Here is a 17,739-nt window from a genome sequence, read left to right on the forward strand (position 1 = left end):
CTGGAAAAACCATAGCTTTGACTAGACAGACCTTTGTCAGTAAAGTAGTGTCTCTGCTTTTTAATATGCTGTCTAGGTCTGTCATAGCTTTCCTTCCAAGGAGCAAGCATCTTTTAATTTCATGGCTGCAGCCATCATCTGCAGTGATTTGGAGCCCAAGAAAATAAAGTCTGTCACTGTTTCCATTGTTTCCCCATCTATTTGCCATGAAGTGATGGGACCAGATGCCATGATCTTAAGTTTTCTGAATATTGAATTTTAATCCAGCTTTTTCACTCTCCTCTTTCACTTCCATCAAGAGGCTCTTTAGTTCTTCGCTTTCTGCCACAAGGGTGGTGTTATCTGCATATCTGAGGTTATTGATCATTCTCCTGGCCATCTTGATTCCAGCTTGTGCTTCATCCAGTCCGGGATTTCGCAAGATGTACTCTGCATTAAGTTAAATAAGCAAGGTTGCCATATCAGTAGCGATGGTAACCCAGGGTAAGGTCTTCGCTGTCGCGAACGTTCTAATTCCCGCCCAGGGGAAGTCCCGCCCTGTCTGGCGGCGCCGGAAGTGACGCAGTCCCTTAGCGGAGCCGGGAGTGTGTGGCTGCTGGAGAAGCTGGAGACCTGCGCGAGCCCAGTGTCCGGCCGGCAGGGGCCTTCGGCTTCCCAGACACCGGAGGACATTGGCGGCAGCCCCCGGCCTACCTGCCGAACACAGCCATGTCTGGTAATGGCAACGCGGCCGCAACGGCGGTGAGTCCAGAGCCGGTGACCCTCTCAACCTCAGTCTTCCGCACTAGCGGTGCAACGATTGGCCCCAAGTTGCCACTCTCCGTCGCCTATTGGTCGGGACGATGATCTGTCTCCACCCCCCACCCCACCCCCCGCTTTGGCCCGAAGAGTTTTTAAAGGGCCAGTAGCTGGGTTGCCCTTAAAATCCGTGTTGCCCTGGGGGAATCTGTGAACAGTGGGGACAGACTTAAGAGCAGAAGATTTGTCTGGAACGGGAACCTCGTTGCTGCGGGGATCTGGCATAATGAGGCCTGGAGTCCACGGCTCTAGATTTAGTGACCCAACCCAGGAAAATTCATGTACACGAGACAGGGTGCTATTCCATGGGATCCCTTCACTCGAGACCGGCCTGAGGCAATTAGGATCGAGAGAGGAGAGCATACCTCTAAGTCTCTGAACTACACACAAACGTTTTGGAAGTGCACCTTCTCCCCTTTTTTCCTTTTAACGGCCACCTAGCCCCAACCTACACTCAAAATTCCCCAGCTGAGGCACCGTTGAGTTACTACCTTTGTGGGTGGGGAGCGCCCTCGAGCCTTCCTATTCTTAGCCTGGGGTCCTAGCTTTGGGCTTGTGCAGATGCAAAGTGCAGAGCTGGTGAGGCCAAAGTCAGCCTGAGATAAGAAAGGAGGGAGGCAGCAGTTTATCTCTTCCGGAACTACCTGCTGGTAAGGAGTGGGATTCTTTGCCATTGTTGACATACCTGAGCGCTGGACTAGGAGTAAAGATGTGATTCCAGCTCTCAGTGGTAAAGAATTTGCCTGCCAATGCAGGAGACACAGGAAACACAGGTTCAGTCCCTGGGTCGGGAAGATCGCCTGGAGTAGGAAATGGTAACCTGCTCCAGCATTCTTGCTGAGAAGATTTCATGGACAGAGGAACCTGGTGGGCTACAATCCATGAGGTCACAAAGAGTCAGACACGACTGAGCCTACACATGCATGCACCCATGTGATTTAACCTGTGGCCCTGGTCAAGTTGCTTTGCTCTTCACAGCCAGCCTTTGCTTTTGTAACATGGTTCCTCTCTACCTGCTAAGTTGTTATGAAGATTAATAGCAATAGCTCTAGTATATATGTACTTGATAAGGATCTTTTTACTGGAAGAGTTTGACTTGAATATGCTGTGCAGAATCAATAAAATTAAGGGATTGTTTGAACATAGCAGTTTATAGGATGTTTCTGTGGGCTCCTTGTGGCCCAGAGTTTTAGTGGCCATGTTTGGCATTTTGAGCTTAGTCTAATTTGCTCAGGGTACCCTAGGGTTTATTTATTGGAGAAGTGATAGCTGTGGAGCAGACTAGAGTCTGAGAGCAGCTAGTTGTTACCTCCTCTAGTGACAGAGGCCAAAGATACCTGGCTGCAGAAGAACTCCATCGGATGAATATTCCAGAATAGGGAAAGTTGATAGTGTCTGTAGGGGCTAAGGTCTGATCTGGAAAGAAATAGGACCTCAGACTGGAGAACTCTGTTCTCCCTGGTTGGCACTGAATACGTTTGTCCAAGATACACTGACAAGAGGAAGAGGTATGTCCCATTGAGTTCTTGGCTTGGTCTATGACATCCTAATATTTCCTTGGTGAAATCAGAGGCCACATTCTAGGTGAAGGGACATTAGACAGCTTATCCTCTCAGTCTTATAGAATATCAAAAGCAGAAGATAATTGACTGCAAACTTCATTTTATAGATGAAAAAGTAACTTTATAGATGAAAAACAAGATGGTGAATTTAAGGTCACCCTGCCAAGAAGCTGAGCAGGACTATATGTCAGATCTATTGGCCCCAGTCCTTTACATGTGCATGCCAACCAGATTACGGGATCCATAGTGTGGCAGCTATGGGGTAGGTCTAGGTAGCACTGAAGCTTTCTTGAGTGCTGCTCTGTTGGGGATGCTGAACTTGTCCTCAGTGACTCAGCGCAAGTTCCCCTGTGTGGCCCCAGCTGCCCTGCCCCTGCCTGCTGCAGGCCCACCCTCTCTGGGGCCAGGCTGATGGGCCTTATCTCTCTGTCCACCTGGTTGAGTGCAGCATTCCTGGTGCCTTTGCTTAGATGAGCTTCGACTTAGTGTCCTTGTCATTACAGCAACAGCAGGTCCTACTATCGCTTCTCTCTGGTCTCTGCTTCTCTGGATCCGTGAGGAGGCAGAAGGTATTAGGGAAGGTAAAAGGACTGTCTTGGAGAGTCTTTCCCCACTCTGAGGCTCACGTGGCCACAGGGAAGGGGCTGAGGTTCCTTTATTCCAAGCCAGTGAGTCTGGTTCTTGGACAAGGTTTTGAGGACCTCGAACAGCAGCGGGGACTGTAACCTGGGGACTTTTTTTGCAGGAAGAAGACACCCCAAAGATGAGAGTGATTCGAGTGGGTACCCGCAAGAGCCAGGTTAGTGCAGGTACCGGGGTGGAGGAGGTTTGTCAGAAGAGTTCTGTGTTCATAGTATTATAAGTTGGGGGGCCCAGAGGGTTCTCAGCAGCCTGGAGATGGAGGAAATGGGGTGACTGAGCATTAAATCCCATGCAGAATGACAGATGGCATTCTGTAAAGAGATAGTCCCTAGGCTGGGGAAGTTATTGGGATACAGAGGACTCCCAGTCCAGACCCTTCCCCTTCCTAGGTAGCCATTCAATGCCCTCTCTGAATTCCAATCCCTTCAGGATCTCCATGACCCTGTGAGGATTTGAGCCTAGGGCAGTGGCCAGACTACAGGGCTAACCTAAATTTCTCCCCCCCAGCTGGCTCGCATACAGACGGACAGTGTGGTGGCAACGCTGAAAGCTTTATACCCAGGCCTGCAGTTTGAAATAAGTGAGTTTTCTGGACAGGAATGGAAGCTGTTTGGAAGCTTTTACCCCCCTGGAGGGGGCTTTCTTTGACCAGAGCCTGGTCCCATTGCCTCTGAGAGTTGTTGGCTGTCCCCAGTTTGGAGGGCCCATTCCTCCTCCGAACACCTCCAGCTTTGAGCTTACCTGGGCTAGCCTAGCATTTTAACATCTTCTGCTTTGGGTCTTTTTATGATTGCGTCTGGTCTTCCTCTTTGTACTTTCTCAGGGGATAGGATCTGGCGCTTTTCTGCCTTAGTATCCACTGCCAATCTTAGCACAAGTGCTGGGCTTAGGAGGGGCTCAATAAATGCTGTTCCATGAGCATCTAATTGGTTGACTTTCTCTTCAGTTGCTATGTCCACCACAGGGGACAAGATTCTTGATACTGCGCTCTCTAAGGTAACACCATTTTTCATCCAACCCTTTCCTCCCTGGTCCTCTTTCCTTTCCCTCAAAGATTCACCTTGAAGTTCTTTCTTGCCTGGCAGATTGGAGAGAAGAGCCTGTTTACCAAGGAGCTTGAGCATGCCTTGGAGAGGAATGAGTAAGTGAAATCGGGAGCATGAAGCCCTCCCAAGCTCTCACTAGGACCCCAGTGCACATCACATCTGGGTGTCAGCTAGACTGTTAGGCTTAAACGCTTGGATAGGCTAGAGAGGGGCTCATATGTGAGTTTTTTAGGCCTCAGAAAAGGAGAGAGTCCTGGATCTGAGCTATCTGGCTGCCTAGGGTGCTGGACTGGCTGGGGGAGGTGGGTGAGAGGGAAGAGAAGAGGGGGAGCAAGTCTCAGGGACCCAAGTTCTCAGAAATGCCCGCTTCCTGGACTGCTCTAGGCTCCACCAGTGACATACAGGCAAGAGTGAGCGGAGAAGGGCTGGGGCCTGCTGCTCAGACCCCTTCTTCTTGCTTCTCTCCCATCTCCCTAGAGTGGACCTGGTTGTTCACTCGCTGAAGGACCTGCCCACGGTGCTTCCTCCTGGCTTCACCATTGGAGCTGTCTGCAAGTAAGAGCTCTGCCAGTCAGGGAAATCACATTAACCTTGACTTTTCCCTTTGGGACTTGCCCTTCTGTCTCTAGGCTGTCTCCCCTAACCTGAGGAATGTCGTGCATGGCAGAAAAGGCTAGTTAGTTGACACTATTGAGAAAGACTGGAAATGACCTGAACTGAGATCTCTCCCTCATTCTATCACCTGTCCATCTCCAGGCGGGAGAGCCCCTATGATGCTGTTGTCTTTCACCCAAAATTTGTTGGCAAGACTCTAGAAACCTTGCCAGAGAAGAGGTAAGTGGACAGGCATCTTGGGATATGTACAGCACATGGAGGGGTGGAAGGAGGAGATTTCAGAACAGTTCCTGCTTAGAGTTAAATCTCATTTTAAACCATCTCTCTGCACAGTGTGGTAGGAACTAGCTCCCTGCGGAGAGCAGCCCAGCTGCAGAGAAAGTTCCCACACCTGGAGTTCAGGAATATTGTATCCTTTCAGAGAAGGGAGGAGGCAGCAGCCAAGGAGGAAGACAAAGTCCAGAGGGCCCTGGGAGTTGTGAGGGGGAAGGACTTCCAGAGGAAGTGCACTGTGAATGCAGTGGACTGCATGTTGTTCCATTCATCCACCCACCCATCTATCCATCCATCCATTCATAATCCTTTCATGGTTTCTTAGCCCCAAGCAAGTGCCTGGCACTGGGGATATGGTGAGCAAGATCAGCATTGTCCCTCCTAACATAGTTTACATTTTAGTTCTGGAGACAGACAACCAGGAATTGACAATACAGAGTGATACTGAATAATGATTACATGGAGGCAGTGGGATTGGCAGTTGCTTCCATTTTAATTAAACTTTTTAATTGAAGTATAGTTGATTTACAATGTCATGTTAATTTCTGGTAATTTGGTGATTCAGTTATACATATATATATACATATTCCTTTTCATATTATTTTCCATTGTGGTTTATTACAAGATATTGGACATAGTTCCCTGTGCTATACCGTGGGATCTTGCTGTTTATTTGTTTTGTATGTAGTAGTTTGTATCAGCTTATCTCAAACTCCTGATTTATCCCTACCCTACTACTTTCCCTTTTGGTAACCATAAATCCATTTTTATTTTATATTCCATCATATTGTTTTGATTTTTACAGTTCTGTTTGTAAAGCTGATTTTCAAAGTAATATTTGCTAAGTCCTTCAATGTGGAAAGTAGAGAATTCTCTGGAGGCTTCTAGCTGGAACATCTAAACACAGACTTGAGGGTCAAGGAAGGCTTCTTAGAGGTGTTGTAACCTTGGGTAAGGTTAAACATAATAACTTAAAAACCTCTCTGTATCATTTCCTCATCTGTAAAATGGAGATGTAATACTACTGCCTACTCTTTGCACCCTAGGGGTGTAGTGAAAATTCAATGAATTGATGTATATAAAGCACTTCAGGACAGTGTGTGGCATATAGCAAGTATGAGTAAGTGTTAGCAGTTGTCACCAAGCTGAGAGAAGTTAGCAGCTAGAAAGACTCAGGCAGAGGGAACAGCATCAGGCTCCAGCCTGCCCAAAGCTGTGGTCCTTAGTGTCTCTCCACAGCGGGGAAACCTCAACACACGGCTGCGTAAGCTGGATGAGCTGCAGGAGTTCAGTGCCATCATCCTGGCCGCAGCTGGCCTGCAGCGCATGGGCTGGCAGAACCGGGTGGGGCAGGTAGGTTCCCTCTCCCGTCTCTAGTTATCTTCATCTTCTTCCTGCCTATATTCTTTCTGAATACCCATCTCTAACCCGTGCAAGCTGGAAATGAGACCCAGGTTAGCAAGGTTCAAAGGTTGGACTCCCACTTTTGCTTATCCAGGCATTCTGTAGGTAGGGAAACCCCAACTCAGTGCTGTGTGCTTCTAGGCACCCCTACCTCCACCCTTCTGACTGCCTCTTCTGCCCCCACAGATCCTGCACCCTGAGGAGTGCATGTATGCTGTGGGTCAGGTATGCTTGATCAGGGAAGCCATGTATTGTGTCTCCTCCTTTTGTTTTCAACCAAGTACTGTCCCTTAGCTCCATTGGCTGGGGAAAGATTGGTACTGGTATCTTAGGCTATTTTCCCATCAGGGGGCTCTGGGTGTGGAAGTTCGAGCCAAAGACCAGGATATCTTGGATCTGGTGGGTGTGTTGCACGATCCTGAGACTCTGCTTCGCTGCATTGCTGAACGATCCTTCCTGAGGCACCTGGTAGGACCTGTGCGCCTGTGGAGGGGTGGATATTAGGAAGGGTAATGGGGGGATTTCTCCTGCTGTGTATTTAGTCCTAACTCATTCTTTTAAGAATGGACAGGACCCAGGTCTGGGCCCCTGCCTCATTTTCCGTTATATCCTTGGCAGGGGTCTGTCTGTCTCTGTGGGCTCTGGTTACAGGGTGGTGATAAGGGTCTTAAGCTAACAGGGAGAACTTGTTGCAGGAAGGAGGCTGCAGTGTGCCAGTGGCAGTGCATACAGCTATTAAGGATGGGCAAGTAAGCAGGGGGAGATGGATGGGAGGGCAGGGAAGGAACTCTGGCATTTCCCCTGTGTATCCACCAGCATGAAAAGCACAGGTTTCTAAGCAGTTCTTACAGTTTAATGAGGCAGCCATTTTCTTTCCCAGCTGTACCTGACTGGAGGAGTCTGGAGTCTGAATGGCGCAGAGACCATGCAAGACACCATGCAAACCACCATCCATGTCCCTGTCCAGGTGCCAAGGCTGCAGGGAGGGGGGAAACACATCTTTGTTACCTCCCCTCCTTCTCATCAAATCCAACCCTTCTTCCTTTGCCCAGCATGAAGATGGCCCTGAAGATGATCCACAGCTGGTGGGCATCACTGCCCGGAACATTCCACGACAACCCCAGCTGGCTGCTGAGAACCTGGGCATCAGCCTGGCCACCTTGTTGCTGAACAAAGGAGCCAAGAACATCTTGGATGTTGCACGGCAGCTCAATGAAGCCCACTAATTGGTCTGTGGGGCACAGGTGCCTGCCTTGCTGGTGTCCAGTGCCTACATCCCAGCCCTCTGCTACCTGAGGAGTGGCTACCCCCACAGGATTGAACTGCAGGGGCAGAGACTTCCAGAGACTTGTCTCACCGAGGGGCCTTGCCTCCCCAGTAGGTGGGGGCTTCCTCTCTAGAGAAAAAAAAAATCTTTAATAAGCCACAGCCTTTGAATGTAACCAGTTCTACTAATAAACCAAATTTAAAGGTGGTTTTTGTTTTGGGTGGAGCTGCAGAAAAGGAAGGACAAACTCAAAACTCTTTATGCCTGATCTCTGAGGCTAGGACCCTTTCAAAGTTCTCCTGAAAAACGCCTTGTCAGTAGTTCCCATTTTTTGACAGAATCGAGTGTCTCCCAGGGAACGCCAAGAAAGCCATCATCTTAATAATCTACAATTTGTCGCTCCAGTTAACAGTAAAGCCTTATATCAGTTCCCCTCCCCCACTACCTTTAGGTATCTACAGAGTCGACTCTACAACCCTTTCGCAAAATGAAGACACCTCACTTTTCTTTAGGAAAAAACAACCCTTTAATAAAATTAGTCCATCTGAAACTCCCCCCAATACCTAAAGTACTAGTTTTGGATGGGTTAGCTGCAAAATTCCAGTTCCGAAGCCAAAGGCGGCTCAGTCCAGACGGGGATTAACGGACTTGTGCTGGTATCTAGGTGCTTGGCAGGCGGAATGGACCCGACGGGAAGGGAGCGGGGAGGAGGGGCGGGCCCGGGGGCAGGGCTCCCGCAGACCCCACGCCGCCAGGACCCGCTAGTGTTGGAGACGGTCACGCCGCGAAGGGTTTCTTCCAGGACGCGCACAGGCCTGCGAATGAAGATGGAGGGAACGCGGCCGTGCGAGGCCCGAGATCCGGCAACAAAAGGGGTCCCGGGACGAAATGAAGCAACCGATTGACTCCGCCGGCGGCGACAATCGAGTCCTGTCCTAAGCACCGAGCTGAAGCAGAGCGCACGGCCTCGCCGGCGACCGTCCGCACCGACTCACCTTCCTCCCCGCACTCCCCGGCCCTGCTTTCCGGAAGGTGCCGCGGCCTCCCCGCAGCCCATCGGCATTCTGGGGCCAAGCCGGCCGAGTCACGAGCTCGCTCCCGGGGCCGAGCGGCGTTCGAACGCGCGCCCTCCGCCGGGCTTCGGCGGGAGCCAGCCGCGGGGGGGAGGGGCGGGCCGGGAAGGGGCGAGAGCGCGGCCGCCCGGCCGGGAGCCCGAAGTGGCCCAGCTCTTTCTGTGAGTGCTGTGATGGCCCTTAAAAGGGCCTTTGTGGTGTAGAGGGGAGGGCTGGGCGGTGGCGGCACGGGCGCCCTCAGTACTCCTGAGAGGCCTGGGTGGCCTTCTTGCCGCCCGCTGGCGCCTTCGGCCCCACGGTGGCGCTGGTCTTCTTAGGCAGCAGCACGGCCTGGATGTTGGGCAGGACGCCTCCCTGGGCGATCGTCACGCCGCCCAGCAGCTTGTTGAGCTCCTCGTCGTTGCGGATGGCCAGCTGCAGGTGGCGGGGGATTATCCGCGTCTTCTTGTTGTCGCGAGCCGCGTTGCCCGCCAGCTCCAGGATCTCAGCGGTGAGATACTCGAGTACCGCCGCCAGGTAGACCGGCGCGCCGGCGCCCACCCTCTCGGCGTAGTGGCCCTTCCGCAGCAGCCGGTGCACGCGGCCCACGGGAAACTGGAGGCCTGCTCGCGAAGAGCGCGACTTGGCCTTGGCGCGGGCCTTGCCGCCGGTCTTGCCGCGGCCAGACATGCTGTATGAGGTAGAGGAGCGGTGAGGACGGCTAACAAAACACAGGAACAGCCACCCGCCGCAGTCTAACGCTTCCGCGCGCGACCAAGGGCTGCCCTTATAAGCCCCTCAGGGCACACCCCCGCGCCCTTCTGATTGGCTCTTTTCTCGAATACCCGCCTCTGGTTGGCTGAGGTTAACTCTTCGGTGACGCGCCTCAGTTGAGGGAACGCGTCCGCCGATTGGTCGAATTTGAAAACCCTTTGCCCGGGGAACACGGGAGGAGGCGCAGAGACTACCCGACAGCCAGCCAGTCTCGGCTGTAGCCAATCCAAGTGAAGCGCGCCAGATTTAAACGCTACAGCCCGAGACCAGAACCGGAAGACAAGAAGGGTAGAATCGGAAGCCACCTCAAGAGCGTCTGGGAAGTCTGCGCAAGGCAGGCCTAAGATTTTTAAAGGAAAAGAGTCAACACAACTACCTCTGCCTCCCGTCCTAGGTCTGGTCACTCCCTCCTCCTACCTGGCAAAAGAAGAGTGAAAAAGGGAAGGAATGAGACCCCCCCCCCCCCTCCCCCCGCTTAAAGTCCAACCCTACCCCAGAGAACAGATAACCCCAATCTTATGGCCCTTTATGCCACCCAAGCAGCAGGATTTCACATTTATTCAACATGTTCTGTCTGATCACTTCTTGCTAGGAGGCGCCTGATGTGCTTAAAAAAAAAAGAAAGAAAAAAGGATGGGACAGAGATAGACATCCTCTCTGAGGAAATACCTCCTTCAACCTTCCCCATCCACACTACAATGCCCACATAGGAAATATACCTATAGGAACAACAAGAAAAAGACAATACTTTATTGTCACCACTGGGAGCACCTGGCCCCCGGTCTGCTCTTAATCATCAGAATACTTAATTTATAGTCAAATGTCAAGTCACCTTTGATCCTGTGTCTCTATCCCCAGCCAGGGTTCTGTCCCCAAGTCCAGCATTTTCCTTGAGTGTCAGAGTTGTGGGCAACTGCATAAAAGCTACAGTACCCCAACTTAGGAGGCAGCAAAGATGGGATGGAGAGGGAGAGTGGCAAGCTGAAGAAAGCCATAGGCGAAGTCCAATCACCAGTCATTAGAGAGCAAGACAGGCCCATGTGTCAATAATCACAGGGGAAAGGAAATGCTGAGAACAAAATCTGGAGGAAAATAAAGGGTGGGAGAGGCCTGGGCTAGTTGGCAGTCTTGGTCCAGGAGATGTTGGCCTGAGTCAGGAACCCCGGAGGCTGTGAAGCAAAGGGCAATGGATCGGGGGCTCAGACATCATAGAAGAGTCGGACAAGCTGGTACCGAATGGAGAAGGTGACAGCACTACCGACGACCTGCAAGGAGAAACGAACTATAGTAAGAACCCCGGAGAGAGGGAGACAAGGAAGTGTAAACCATGCCCCCAATAGCATTGCACCTGTAGCAGCAGCAGGAAGAGGGTGAGGTTTCTCTCATGCATGGGCCCAAAGACTTTAAGTAGCAAGTTGATGAGGGTCATGTTGTTACATTCAGTGAAGGCACCATCCTCATTCTCACTGTGGCGCACCGTCAGTAGCCCAAGGTTCTCTGCTACCTGGAGAGGCCAAAGGTGGAGAGAACTTTTGCTAATACTTATGCTTCAGGAATGGGATCTGCTGAATGCTTGCAAACTCCCCTTGGGTCTGATGTAGGCCTAGGTTTTCCCATTCCCTGAATTCAGAATGGCAGCCTAGAGCCTTACCTCCTTGTTACCCTGTTACCTTTAGAATAAAGGTGCCCAAGAAAGAGAGGCTCTTGGTCTTGAACTTGGAATAGCTCATCTCCAGTTTGCCTGTCTTGGTATTGAGTCTGCAGGGGAAGAGAGCTTCATGTGACTGGGCCACTACACAAAGAACTCTCCGCACTGTGGTTAACTCATAGAAAGAGCACTGAATATAGAGTCAAACACCCTGAGATCTATTTCTGGTTCTGCTGCATACTTCTGTGTGATCAGTGCTGCTGTGAACATTAAATGAGATCATGTAACTAAATGTGCTTTGTAATGTATAAAGGGCTAACTGTGTGGAGAAAGCCCTTCTTTGGGCCCACTCCCTTTGCACAGCAAATGTCTAAGGCATCCCAAGTGACAAAGCTATGATGTCCCTTTCAAGCCCCAAAGCTACCTGGGCATACGGTGGCGAGGACAGGGGATGATATGCAGGAGCTGAGGCAGTGAGTAGAGGAAGTTGAACACCTGGGGCATGAAGAAGAGGAGCATGGTCTTGCTGAAGTGTCCCAAGATGCCCACCACGGCAAAGGTCATGCCAGCAAAGTAACAGAAGGTATCTCCCACAAACACCCGTGATGGGTACCTGCGTGGGGGAGAGGATCTGAGCCAGCAGCAAGAGGTGTTAGCAATCCTTTATCTCACATTACACATCCTGGGCACTGGGCTAGCCCTGGCTAGATCTGGCTCAGAGAGGGTACCCGCTCTCCCAGCAACTCTCCAGGAACCAAGGCCCTGATTCCTTCTATTCCTGGGGGCTCCACAGCATCTGCCCCAGTGACTGATTTACAAATGTGTGCATGCTAAGTCCCTCAGTCATGTCTGACTCTTTGTGACCCCATGAACTGTAGCCTGCCATGGAATTTCCCAGGGAAGAATACTGGGGTGGGTTGCCATGTCCTGCTCCAGGGAATCTTCCTGTCCCAGGGATTGAACCAGGTCTCCTATGTTGAAGGTGGATTCTTTAGCACTGAGCCACTGGGGAAGCCCAGGACTTAAGAATATAACCAACTAAAGACCCAGAGAAAATATAAAGATGTGCAGGTTTAGCCTCTGTATCAGGAGATGGGTCACAATCACGACAATACCTGCCACATCTCTAAAGAGCTGCCCCCCCGTCCACAGGCCTACTTACCAGTTATGGTAGAGCAGTCCCAAGGTGGTGAAAAAAAAGGGTATCATGAAGTAGAGGGAAAAGATGTGATCATCTCGATAATCACCTTTGGAAGAAGGGGGAAAAGAAAGAAGGAAAAGTTGATGTCCACTTCCCCTGCACATCATGGTCCTATCTTCCTCTGTCTCTAAGTTCTTTCCCAAGCTATACAGTCCACCTCTCTAAAGTCTCAAGGACTCACTACCCCTTGTATATCGCCCAGGCAATTTCCAATACTTCACCTCTTTTATGAACCCCTCCTAAACTAGTTACTGTCTTACATTTGGTTCAGACCATGCACACCCTGGTTTGAATATCAGCTTTACTTCCTGAGTGAGCTTGATCATGACACATTTAACCTATCATGACACGTTTAACTTCTCCGAGTCTCAGTTTCTCATCTGTGAAAAAAGTTGATAAAAAATACCTGCCACATAGAGCTGCTACAGAATTTAAAGTGAGATTACATTTTTAAAGTGCTTAACTTTAATAAGCCCTTATGGAGGTCCTTCAGCCAAAGACCACTAGAAACATGCCTGGAGGCAAAGCTAGGTTTACTGAGGTGTAACAAGGGACACTTTGGAACCCACACACTGTGGGGAACCTTAGGATGCCTCAGCAAGGAGGTGTTAGGAGGACTTATTATAGGATTTGTTTTAAGTAATTCTGCAGAGGATGCAAGGAAACAGAGTTTTGCCCTGGACTGGGTGCTGTCGGCAGGGTTAGTGCCATGATTGAGAAGCTTAATAATTTTTATCCAAGAAGTGAGAAGAACTGAACTGTTATCAGAAGGAAGCAGCAACCATTCACTTTAGCCAGCAGGGGATCTTGGTCATTGTGAGATGTACTGTGTTCCTGTGGTTTTGTCTATTCTCAGACACAGCTATAGAGAGGGTCTGGTTTTGGTCACAGATAGAGTTACCCTATCTGATTTGGGGTTTTATAAAATTGTTTATGTTCAACAGGAGAAGGCTATGGCCTACCTATTAGTGACAAACCCTTTATAAATGCTAGGCTTTCTTTCTCACATTTAACAAATCTTAGTTACTATTTGTAACTTACTATTAATAAGTAAATAGCTCCCCTTATTTTCCGTAATTACTCACATATCACATTTTTTCTGAATTCCCCAAAGCCAGAGATCAGGCCGCTTCCTTAACACTCAGACTTCTCTCCCTATTCCAATCCCACCTACCATCCAGCTCCACCAAGTTGAAGACAATGATGGAAGCAGAAATGACGAGTGACTGGCCAGCCTCAAGGCCATTAATTCCTGCTAGAATATTAATGGCATTGGTACAGAACACTGCCAGCAGCCCCATGTAGACATAGTACAGGATCCCTGCGGGAAGAAGACAGTAAGAAAAGTAATGCCGCCTGTGGAATGAGGATTTAAGGATATTCTTCTGACAAAAGTGGTGAGGACCAAGTGTGGGATGAAAGGTCAACAAAAGGATCTAAGAAGACACGGGGGGCGGGGGTGGGGGTGGAGGGGGATGCTCGGAAGGATATCTCACGGAAGGCAAGGGTGCCCTGAAGTAGGGGTCATAGGGGCAGAAGTGGCAGTGCTACTCACCCAAGTCCAGATGCAGGCCAAGGATCGGGCGTAAGGGCTTGGGTACCACAATGGTCGTGTTGCCAAAGTTGGTGAAATAGACCATGAGGAGAGGTAGTGAGGCAGCTGTGGGCAGCAGCAGCTTATGGCGCCAGCGCAAATTCAGCACATCATCCGCGAAGCCCAGGAAAATCATGCAGCAGATGGCAAGGAGCGCACCTATCAGGGCCACAAACTGGGGGAGGCTCGGGCATGTCATGGCTCCAGCCTACTCCCACTTCACCATTCCTTTCAAGAAGACCCGTCTTTTCGTCCGTTCTCAGCTCCTCCCCGCAAACCCAAATAACTTCACTAACTCCTAGCCCTAGCCCCAGGCGGCCGCCCGCACTAACCCACTTACTTCATGGTGGGGGAAGGCTTTACACTGCTGCTCCACAAAGCAGTTCAGGAAAGGAAAAGGGATGAAGCAGAAGAGTATGATAAGGAAAACAGCACCGCTGATCACTCCCTGGGACTCTGGGCTGTGGCCCAGCAGCAAGTCAGGTGAAGGGGGGAAAAAGAGGGAAGGGGGCGTGGTCACTCACTAATACAAGCAGTACCGTCACCTAATTTGGCGGGGAAGGGCACCACCACTGGAATCCCAGATACACCCAAGGGTCCCACCTTTCCGCCTCCATCCCTTCCCCAATACTAACCAGATCTGCCCTCCACCTCCCAGAATCCCGGGCTGGCTGCTAGGTTAGCGCTTTGTCTAGCGCGCAGTCAAGCATTCCAGTCCCCGCCTCTGCCCACCCCTTCCCCCACGCTGCCCGGCCCCTCACATTTGCTGCCGGCTGGATTTGTTGAGGTCCTGGCCACAGAGGCGCGCGGCGATGAAGTGGCTTCGGAAAGCAGGGATAAGGGTGAGTGTGGCCACAAATCCCATCAGCGAGCCGATCAAATTCACCAACAGCGGCATAGGCAACTCCGGGAAGGCCCACATGGTGACCTGCCAGGGGGCCCACTCGGCCGCCTTCTTAGCTAATGGGCAAGCTCCAGCAGTAAGATGTAGCCGCTCCCCACAGGCTGGTTCTTCCTACAGCAGCCTGAGCAAAACCCAACAACTCTGACCTGAGCCGCCTTCGGGACTCCCGCGAGCCTCTATGAAGCAACCTTGGCTCTGCCGCTCTGCCTCTGCTTACCCACTGTTTCCGCCCGGATCTAGTTCGCAGAGCAACTATCACTGGAAGGAGGCGGCCATTTTTAATACGGGCATAATAGTGGGGACAGAAGTGTGATTTTAAACCAAACCCCTGATTCGAGAGATGAATCATCACCAGGGATCTGGAAAAGCAATTAAAGAAGGACAAACAAAAGCAGATTCTTTCGCAACATCATATTAGAGATGTACAGCCCAAAGCGGAAAAACTCCTTGCCCGGTTCCAAGATGAACGCCTCCTTGTACCACGTGTCTGACGCGGCTTATTTTTGGTTCCACGTCAGGTTTAGCTCCGTCGGCCTCTGCTGGTCACGCTAAAAGAGCCAATGCCTGGCGTTTACTCTGGGACGCCTCTGGAACCGGGAAGACGGCTACAGGAAGCAGGAGGGGCAGGGGGAGGGCAGGCGGGATAAGGATGTGGAGCAGCACCTGCTCCTTGTAGAAAACCTGTCGCCAAGGTAGTCAACGTTGAGAAGGAAGCCAAGCTAAACACAACTCAGTTCCCCGAAACTCAGCTACAGTTTGGAAGATGATGTAAATTTTAAGCGCCGACACTTGAAAAGCCCCTCCCACTTCATGTTTTCCGGTGTCCTTGATTCAGGTACTTTTCCTTCATCATCCCACCCACCTTCTACCCCCGCAGTAGCAGTTAGTTGCCGGGCAACATAGCGGCGCACTTCAGAACTGATGGGGCTGGGAGTGCTCTCAGGTCTTGGATTTAACCCAGTACTTGACTTTCCTTCGTGGGGGATCATTAGACTGTGGCAGCCTTCCAATCCGAGGAGGTGAGGCCGAGGCTTTTGAAAGAACTAAGTAGGAGAACCAGACCCCAAAGTGGCTGGCTTCTTGTAAACCTGAGGAGTTCCCAGGCAGGTTTCTCCCTCCAGGTCAGGTGCCTTTTGCTTGGCACCTGTTTCCCTTGTTCACGCATTCACAGGTTCTTAGGTGGCAAATGATTTCCAGTCCTCAGGGAAGAAATCATCACGAGGAAGTTGAGGAGAGAACTCAAGTATGCTGATAGTTTCTTCATTCTTTGAAATAAAAGTCGGAGTCAGGTTGACTCTTTTTAGGCCAAAGGTAGTCCCTCTTGTCTCTCAAATGTCCTTTCTACTTGAAAGTGAAGTCGCTCAGTCGTGTCCGACTCTTTGCGACCCCGTGGACTGTAGCCCACCAGGCTCCTCCGTCCATGGGATTCTCCAGGCAAGAGTACTGGAGTGGGTTGCCATTTCCTTCTCCAGGGGATCTTCCCTACCCAGGGATCGAACCCAGGTCTCCCGCATTGCAGGCAGACGCTTTAACCTCTGAGCCATCTGAAGGTGGCTCTGATTAACAACATAAAGCCATATATACGGCTTATATATATATATATATATCAAGCCAGTAATTATTGATAGTTGTATTCCACCAGTTTTTCAGTACTTATTATCCCACTGGTATTGTTTTTCTGTGTGTGAGTGTGCAGCTAGCTGCACATGGGTACATGAGTGTGCATCTGTAATTCCCTAGAGGCAAAGTGTTTTCTGTTCCACAGGGTGTCCCCCTGGGGCTAAGCACACAGATATCTGTATAGAAGGCATCAACACATATAATGAGTCTCCATCTGAAACAGGTACAGAGGGCAATAGGAGAGAACAGTTAGTTGTGACCAGGGGAAGTGAGAGGACCTTGAGGAAGAGTAATATCTCCAAAGATTTCAGTATGTGACAAGAGTGGAAGGGCCTTTCAAACAGGGAAAGTGAGACACCAGGAGCAGGTGGAAAGGAGGAGCTTGTGAGAGCCCCAGAGGAGGCAGCATTCAGATATCTGGTTGATCAGGAGCAGGCTGAGACTCCCTAGAGGTCTGAGGAATAGTCTGTATCTATTTCCTGTTTTATTAGGAGGCCAATCCTAATAAAGCTTCCCATCTTGGCATTGGGAACCTTTGTCTCTTTCTTCTCCAGAGATAGTTAGCCCTCCCCCACAACCTCCACTGGAAGAGGGTAGGGGACTTGTTCAAAAACAAGACACTGGGGATTCATGGATAGTAACATGCATACCTGTTACTATCAGAACATGGTTACTTGGATACTTGTTATATAATTGGAATATTTTTGTTCCCATGATGGTAAATGCCCAATTGATTATCAGACTCACAAGAAGAAACAAACACATGATTGGGCACACTTGAAATTTTGTGCCTGTCCTGATACAAGTTCAAAGCATCTGCCTATATGCTGATGCTCATCCTAGGATCCATGGATCAGGTGGGTTGTCAATGGTTTCAGCTGGTTTCTTGGGCTGAGCAGGCAAGGTCTGAGATGCACATCTCCTGCTAGGGAGCCCTGAGTGCCTTCCAGTAAGCAAAGCCAATGCATTATTAAGTCCGATTGCCTGAAAAGACTGTCCTAGAAATGTTTTACAGTGCTGAACAAGTCATTATGAGACAGCTTTGGAGGGTTTGGATCTATGACACTTACAGGACCATATCTGTGGCTTTTTCCAGGCAGCTGAGTTACTTTTTTCCACTTCTTCCTGCCTCTCCTTTATCAGCAAGCCCCAAGATCTCCCATTCCCCTTGGATGATACAAATAGATTTTCAAAAGATGGAAACAGTATAGAATATCTCAGTGTTTACATGTATATTGGAATATTTTCTGTTAGGCTTCTTTATATTTATTTGGCTGTGCTGGGTCCCAGCCACGTCATGCAGGACCTTCGATCTTTGTTGTGACATGCAAACTCCTAG

General features: G+C 50.3%; 3 protein-coding genes across 4 annotated transcripts; 1 reads left to right on the top strand and 2 right to left on the bottom strand.

Moving 5' to 3' along the window:
* Nucleotides 1-580: 580 nt before the first annotated feature.
* Nucleotides 581-7,808, top strand: HMBS (hydroxymethylbilane synthase). Its single transcript, XM_052652740.1, has 14 exons — nt 581-741; nt 3,106-3,159; nt 3,510-3,582; nt 3,949-3,998; nt 4,088-4,143; nt 4,526-4,603; nt 4,805-4,882; nt 4,997-5,072; nt 6,176-6,289; nt 6,527-6,565; nt 6,689-6,808; nt 7,036-7,089; nt 7,221-7,307; nt 7,393-7,808. Exons 1-14 carry the CDS (start codon nt 709-711, stop codon nt 7,564-7,566), a joined length of 1,086 nt encoding a protein of 361 aa, XP_052508700.1. The 5' UTR covers nt 581-708; the 3' UTR covers nt 7,567-7,808.
* A 358-nt stretch (nt 7,809-8,166) lies between these two features.
* LOC128060434 (histone H2AX) lies at nt 8,167-9,375 on the bottom strand. Its single transcript, XM_052652837.1, has 2 exons — nt 8,696-9,375; nt 8,167-8,602 (listed from the first exon to the last, which is right to left on the bottom strand). Exon 1 carries the CDS (start codon nt 9,347-9,349, stop codon nt 8,918-8,920), a length of 432 nt encoding a protein of 143 aa, XP_052508797.1. The 5' UTR covers nt 9,350-9,375; the 3' UTR covers nt 8,167-8,602; nt 8,696-8,917.
* Nucleotides 9,376-9,825: 450 nt separating this feature from the next.
* Nucleotides 9,826-14,942, bottom strand: DPAGT1 (dolichyl-phosphate N-acetylglucosaminephosphotransferase 1). Of its 2 annotated transcripts, XR_008200656.1 has the most exons (10): nt 14,638-14,942; nt 14,217-14,337; nt 13,838-14,051; nt 13,457-13,603; nt 12,244-12,328; nt 11,506-11,694; nt 11,104-11,191; nt 10,782-10,937; nt 10,266-10,698; nt 9,826-9,846 (listed from the first exon to the last, which is right to left on the bottom strand). XR_008200656.1 is itself a non-coding variant. In XM_052652921.1 (9 exons), the coding sequence occupies exons 1-9, from the start codon at nt 14,796-14,798 to the stop codon at nt 10,633-10,635; spliced, it is 1,227 nt and encodes a 408-aa protein (XP_052508881.1). In that variant the 5' UTR covers nt 14,799-14,942; the 3' UTR covers nt 10,214-10,632. The 2 variants fall into 2 exon arrangements, 1 of the variants encoding a protein (XP_052508881.1); XM_052652921.1 differs by lacking the exon at nt 9,826-9,846 and having other exon boundaries at nt 10,214-10,698.
* Nucleotides 14,943-17,739: the final 2,797 nt, after the last annotated feature.

Source organism: Budorcas taxicolor, chromosome 15 (genome assembly GCF_023091745.1).
Source record: "Budorcas taxicolor isolate Tak-1 chromosome 15, Takin1.1, whole genome shotgun sequence".
NCBI classification, from domain to species: Eukaryota; Metazoa; Chordata; class Mammalia; order Artiodactyla; family Bovidae; genus Budorcas; species Budorcas taxicolor.

Coding starts and splice junctions, on each gene's coding strand:
- HMBS (XM_052652740.1), top strand. CDS start 709: ATGTCTGGTAATGGCAACGCGGCCGCAACGGCG. Junction 5,073..6,175: donor ACCTGGAGTTCAGGAATATT/GTATCCTTTCAG, acceptor GTCTCTCCACAG/CGGGGAAACCTCAACACACG. Junction 7,090..7,220: donor CAGCTATTAAGGATGGGCAA/GTAAGCAGGGGG, acceptor TTTCTTTCCCAG/CTGTACCTGACTGGAGGAGT.
- DPAGT1 (XM_052652921.1), bottom strand. CDS start 14,798: ATGTGGGCCTTCCCGGAGTTGCCTATGCCGCTGTTGGTGAATTTGATC. Junction 11,192..11,505: donor CCTCGCCACCGTATGCCCAG/GTAGCTTTGGGG, acceptor CTTCCCCTGCAG/ACTCAATACCAAGACAGGCA. Junction 10,938..11,103: donor TGGGCACCTTTATTCTAAAG/GTAACAGGGTAA, acceptor TGGCCTCTCCAG/GTAGCAGAGAACCTTGGGCT.
- LOC128060434 (XM_052652837.1), bottom strand. CDS start 9,349: ATGTCTGGCCGCGGCAAGACCGGCGGCAAGGCCCGCGCCAAGGCCAAG.